At 36.6% G+C, this 6,363-nt stretch overlaps 1 protein-coding gene across 1 annotated transcript; it reads left to right on the top strand.

The window, feature by feature from the left end:
• The first annotated feature begins 2,130 nt into the window (after positions 1 to 2,130).
• On the top strand, positions 2,131 to 5,033 carry LOC132704560 (leucine-rich repeat, immunoglobulin-like domain and transmembrane domain-containing protein 2). The gene has a single exon (XM_060674630.1). The coding sequence runs from the start codon at positions 2,310 to 2,312 to the stop codon at positions 4,245 to 4,247; it is 1,938 nt and encodes a 645-aa protein (XP_060530613.1). The 5' UTR covers positions 2,131 to 2,309; the 3' UTR covers positions 4,248 to 5,033.
• Positions 5,034 to 6,363: the final 1,330 nt, after the last annotated feature.

Here is a 6,363-nt window from a genome sequence, read left to right as displayed (position 1 = left end):
CATTATTCTTATTTGGTTTCGAAAATTGGTACTTTCTTTTAAATGCTGTTTCTGCTGTAAAACGGTATTCCCTTATCAAGAAAAAGTTACCGAAATTAGTCACACACGTTATAGGTTCATCAATAAACATTAATCAACTTCAAAGTAAATTAAGCCGATAGCTCAAAAAGTTTTTTAAGTCATTACCGATGAGAATAGCGTAGTTTGTTTTTCCTTCACATATTACATTGCTCCCTAATATTTGTTAAAAGTCGATTACATGTAGCCGTAGTAATAAAACTCAAAAGTAGGTTACATTTATCGATGTTTAATAATAAACAATGTAATGGGAAATTAATTATAGATTAAGATCTTTATTATGGATATAAGTATCTGCCGGTTTACAGGTAATTTCTGATTTAATGCTACGTTCGAGAGCGGTGTAACGTGGCATGCTAATGTCCGTAATTTTCTTTGGTTATAGAATTCGCAGCACATTTTGATGAAAATGGTCTACCTTATTTAGTAAATTCGATATTCCATTGCTTCTGTATAGGGTGAATTTCGTTAAACTCCACGCAATAGACTAATATTTTTGCGTTGGCATTTTATAACTTCACAGCAATGTTATTTCTGGCTGAATTCCTAATTAAATAAAAATGTTAATAAACTTGCTCCCTCCACAATTATGTATTGTAAGTACCAGTTGGAGTGCACGCGCTATACACCGCATCCAATCAGATTTCGAGGTAAAAACATGAAAAGCATTGAGAACGAGAAGCCAAAAAGGTGTAGCAATAGTAACCTTAAATTCTATTGTGTTTACGGAGGTAAGGTTTTGTGGCCTGTGCATTCATTCTTGGTTTGGGAAGGGAGATTTTCTATTATTCGGAAAAGTGTACGCTATCTCGCACGAAATTCAGGGATTACGGCATAATGAGGCGGTTCTGTTTGGGTTAGTCGAGCGAAAGGCAGGTGGTGTTGGTACCCGTAAAATAAATATTTTCTTAGGGATGGTTACATTTTTGTCTACGCACGTAGGTACCTCGAGTGGGGAGATTTTTACTGGAATGTACGTGGATATATAGAAATATATTAGAAATTTAAAAATGTAAAGATTTATTAGTAAGAGATATATGCTTACGAATCCGTTTGATTTTACCGAGAACTAAAAATTGAAATAAGAAATTTTGCGATTAAGAAGTAAAAAATATAAAAATATTTATAGAAAAAAACGTCTAACAGATTTACACTAAAGACCTGCAGTTTATATTATTAAAAATTAATGTCGGCTCAAAAATAAAAACGTCATTGACGCAATCAAGTAAAACAATGATATTTTTATTCGGAGAAAAGTCTTAGCTATTACCGAAATAAGTCAAGCATTGGAACTTGCATTCTGGAGGTTTTGATTATAGTTAGTTAGTTATATAATACGTTAACTGCTATTTGTTGGCAAATTTGTAGAATAATTTGTTATAGTTCCAGTATTGAAACCAATCTTCAAAGCCTGATGAATTTTTGGAAAGAAACTTCAATTTTAATACCAAAGCAGCTAGTTAGTAATTTCATGAAGCTGTAATTTAATATTAATTTAAGGAAAATCGGTAAATTGTGTCAGTCAATCCAAAATATAAAAACACATTATATCTATAAAAAAAGTTATGTAAATTTTTGCTTTTTGTCGGTATCGATATATTGACGTGTTGATGTTAATTAAACGAAATGACATTGGAAATTATTAAAAGATATTTTTAAGAAGAAGAAAGAAAGACTACATGAATGATGTTTAACTAACCAAATCTATTTCTCTGCATAAACCCTCTCGGTAGAATTAAGCTGTTATAATTCTATTACAAATTAAAATTAAATAAAATTCTGTATAAACCCACCTTTAAGTTCATATTACGTAAGCCAAAAATATACCCACTATAAGTTCCTCGCCGGGACACGTTTACTCTAAAAGCATTGGAGAGATGACTCATCCATTCATAACTTTTAAAAATTCTGATAATTAACAAACGATTCACAACGAAACTACGGCGACTACGATACGATATTTTGAGCGGAAAATAAAAGGGGGAGAGCGTAGTAGAAATCAGTATACGTTGATGCGGTGGTTACTTGCGAGCCAGTGCGCAACGGCTCCGGCCAATAGAGAGGAGGGTGAGGGCACCACTGTTCAAATTCGGTGTTCTTAGAGCCGCTTCAGTCTTCAGTCGACCGATTGAGTGACAACGCGGTGCGCTCGTATTCTGACACGCTTTACGTGTTACGTACGTCGATGCGCTACCTCGTAGTGATTAAATTTTCCAAACACCGATAAGAAAATGGCTTTCAATAATGCGATAGTGATATTAACAATGGTAGTGGCCGTCGGTGCTTACACGCACAACTTATCAGGAACGTGTCCTTCGCTGTGCATGTGCAAATGGAAATCTGGAAAGCAAACCGTCGAGTGCGTGGAACGCGGTCTAATAACCGTGCCCGAGAGTGCCGATCCCGAAACTCAAGTTTTAGATTTATCCGGCAACAATCTCCAGATACTCCCGAGGGAAACTTTCGTGAGATCCGGCCTTGTTAACTTGCAACGGGTGTTCTTGAGTCGATGTCGCATCGGTCAGATAGACGACAAAGCCTTCAGGGGCTTAACCAATCTAGTCGAACTCGATTTGTCTCATAATTTACTGACGTCCGTGCCTTCGATTACGTTTGCAGACACCCCTTTCTTACGCGACCTGGTTCTCTCCAACAACCCCGTGCAAAAAATTGATTCGAACGCTTTCCAGGTATTGCACGCTTTGGTAAAGTTGGACCTGTCAAATTGCGAAATCAAAATGATAACGCCCAACGCGTTCGAGGGAATTGAAATGCTCGAATCTCTGAAACTCAACGGAAATCAACTTTCCGAATTAAGACCGAATACGGTCGAAGTGTTGAACAAGCTGCACGGCATTGAACTACACGACAACCCATGGTACTGCGACTGCCGCCTGCGCGTCGTCAAGGAATGGCTAACTTACAATAATATCCCTTACCCGATAGTACCCAAGTGCGGTGGCGGACCGGAACGACTAATTGATAAATCATTTGCTGAAATCCAGATGGATGATTTGGCCTGTAAACCCGAAATACTTCCAGTTAGCAGGTACGTGGAGGTTTTTTCTGGGGAAAATGCCACTGTTGCGTGTCGCGCTAACGCTGTTCCGTCACCCCACATTAAATGGTACTGGAACGGGCGGCTTTTGGTAAATAACTCACAATTCTCTTCCCACCAAAAAATCCACATCTTCGAAACTGGACTGCAGGAGAAGAAAAGCAATCTAGTCCTAACGAACGTACAAGAAATCGATTCTACTGAATTTTATTGTGTGGCAGAAAACCGTGCTGGCAATTCGGAAGCCAACTATACCCTTCGCGTCACATCGAGACCACTTGGTATCACTTCCTTAGGAAACGGCCAAATCGCAGGATTAAGTGCGGCGCTGGTAGTTTTAATTTTGTTTATCCTGGTGGTTATTTTGATACTCTTAATGCGGCTCCGAAGGCACCCGCTAGTAGAGACCAAAACCCCCGGCCAAATGGAGGTCATCACTGTAGTGAACGGTTCTAATTTGCCTAATGGGAAAGTCGCGATATCGCCTAGCAATGCCACAGTCGAGGTGCCTTCATTTCCTGAAAGAGGACAACCCACCGATTTAAAGTTCTGCAACCCTGTGCAAAAACCACCAAGGGTTAGCGACCTGCCGTACTCTAGCAACAACAATGGAATGATGTCCGCGTCTTGCGTATCACCATCGTCCAATTCCGGTAACAATCCGGATTTAATAAATGACACGAAACAACTCGGCAGCGAGGAAATGATTCCTGTTGCAGTTGCCGCAGAAGGTTACGATATGGAACGCCCCGGAAGTGGTGAATACAGTCGAAACGCAGACTCTCTCTACCCTTCGAGTCTATGGAACGCGGACAATGACTTATACAGCACCCAACGTATGGCCAATAACAACCCGGCGTTTATTTTCGACGATAGGGTGCCAATAGTCGATCCCAAAGTAGGTTACCCCAAAGACTACGGCCTACCGATCACAGAAATTGCCGCGTCGGCCACCCAGGTGAGTCTACCGACAAACACAAAGACTTTGAGGGTGTGGCAGAAAGGTGGTGTGCCAGTGTTACCCCCGGTTACTGCTCTGAAGCGAGCTTTGAGTAGTAATCGCAATTCGCCAGACGAAGGTTACCAAGAAGGATGTGGCACCGATGTCTAAACCGCTTCATGCAATAGCAGTAGATAATACCAAAGACTAGAGGTTCCTATGAACGATGTTTGTTATAACGAGCTGTGACAGAAAATTCATTGTGAATTGAAAAGTGAATTGCGTTTTAGCAAATAAAGTAAACTATGGCAAACCCCAGTGCTGTGAAAATTAATAGAATGGTGTTGTATATAGTGTATAATTTCCCTATGTGATGAATAAGAGACTCTAGTGTGGTTGTTAAAAAAAGTATTTTTTGTTGGTCGCAGTATACATGGTAACAAGACTGACTACCTAAAGCACATGTAATCGTATATTTGTAATTTTTGCAAGTAATCTAGGAAATGCTCTAGCTAAAGGTGGGTGGAGTTGTATTTTTTGTTGATGCACATTAGTTTCACTCATTTCGCACTTATTATTCAGTGACAAGACTTAATTTCCTGGTACTAATTTAAACGGTTCTAACATTTAATTGGATAAATAGAAAAAACGACCCCACAATGTAACATTAGTTGTAAATACTTATACGTAAATTTAAACTATTTCAACCGGCATAAGTTATTTATTTTTGTATTTTTAGAAAACTATTTAACGAAAGACATCAAACTGTTGTTTTAATAAAAAAAAAATCTAGATTAATACGTGGTCCCTTGTAACAGAACTTGTTAAATGTCTTGGATATTATGCAGTATTGTGTAACGAGAATTAATATACATCAGTATTCTTAATGTTTTCGGATTGTAAATATGTGTGAAAACAAATGGTAAAACTTTTGTTTAAATAAACTCATAAATATTTCCTAAAGTATTTTATTTTCTCGCCATCATGATGTCAGTTCTCAATAGGGCGTAACAATTTTTCAGAAAGCTGCAGCTGCAAAAATTATACCCATTGATTCGACGTAAATAAGACTTATACCCTACAAAAAATAACACGAGATGATCACGAAAATTAAGTTAGGTTATGTTTGTATACTTTGGTTCAATTTAACCGAAGCTGTGCAGTTTCCTTGAGATATCGCACAGTAATAAATGAATGTGAATAAAGACTTGTCACTTAAGCAAGTTATGAATTAAAGTTATTCAAATTTCATCTCCTCTAAAACTCTAACTTGTGGTAGAATGTTTTTAACAACGCTCGATTTTGCCATTATCGATTTTTGTTACGTCATTGTGTAATAAACACGCATTAAATGAGATTTAAGATTTGCGCATACACGTAAAGGTATCGACTTACCGTTATTTTTGTTGGAACTCGTCCAAGTTCGGCATAATAAAAGCAGCCTAATGTAGTCAAAATGTGACGCCTTTCTTATACAGGGAATAGAAGAATATTTTTGTTATTTTACTTGTCAAACAAATTAATAATTATTAATACTCCTTTTTCTCTAATTGAAACAATGCTAAAAATCGTAAATTTTGCCTGTTTATAACCCATATTTTTTGTCACATTTTATTTTAATTAAAATAAGTATTAGATATGTACCTTAAAGCGCAATTTGGAAAATTGAAATATAGGTGACATGTTGTAAGAAAAAGTTTCAAGTTTCAAAACTATCATTCCAATGTCGTTAAATTATTCATGGGTTTTCATTCAAAACGATTTCGTGTACATTTTTAACGCGATTAACAGCAACAGTTAAATGGTGTTTCTAATAAATGCTAAAATCCTTTTTGTATAGTTTGGGTTGATTTAGAGAATATATAATGAGAAATATATAATGTAATATTATTTTTTTCGCCATTTGTTATATTTTGCCGGGTCTCTTTAAAAAGTAATTCCATTTGATTTGCAAAACTCACTAGTAGGTTAAAAAAAAAAGAATTCCTATTGCTCAGAATCTACATTAATTAGTTTTTAAACGCTAGTTTTCGAAAGAAAACCATAACCAAAAATTAAACCATAGGATGTGTCATTTGTTTTTATTGAAATATGCAAAATCTAAAATAACTTTTTAATATCAATAAATCGATATTCGATATTTTGATTCCAAATGCCAGCCCTCTTCCCCCAAACTCACCCGAAATGTTCTCTTCTCTTACATTACACTAATTATTAAAAACTTTAATGCAATGTGACAATAATGAATAATGGAAAATGTTTAGTCTTGAGGATGTTCGCTTTTCTA

The sequence above is a fragment of the Cylas formicarius genome, unplaced genomic scaffold, assembly GCF_029955315.1.
Source record: "Cylas formicarius isolate icCylForm1 unplaced genomic scaffold, icCylForm1.1 PGA_scaffold_7__23_contigs__length_41026272, whole genome shotgun sequence".
NCBI classification, from domain to species: Eukaryota; Metazoa; Arthropoda; class Insecta; order Coleoptera; family Brentidae; genus Cylas; species Cylas formicarius.
This window is presented reverse-complemented; position numbering and strand designations above follow the sequence as displayed.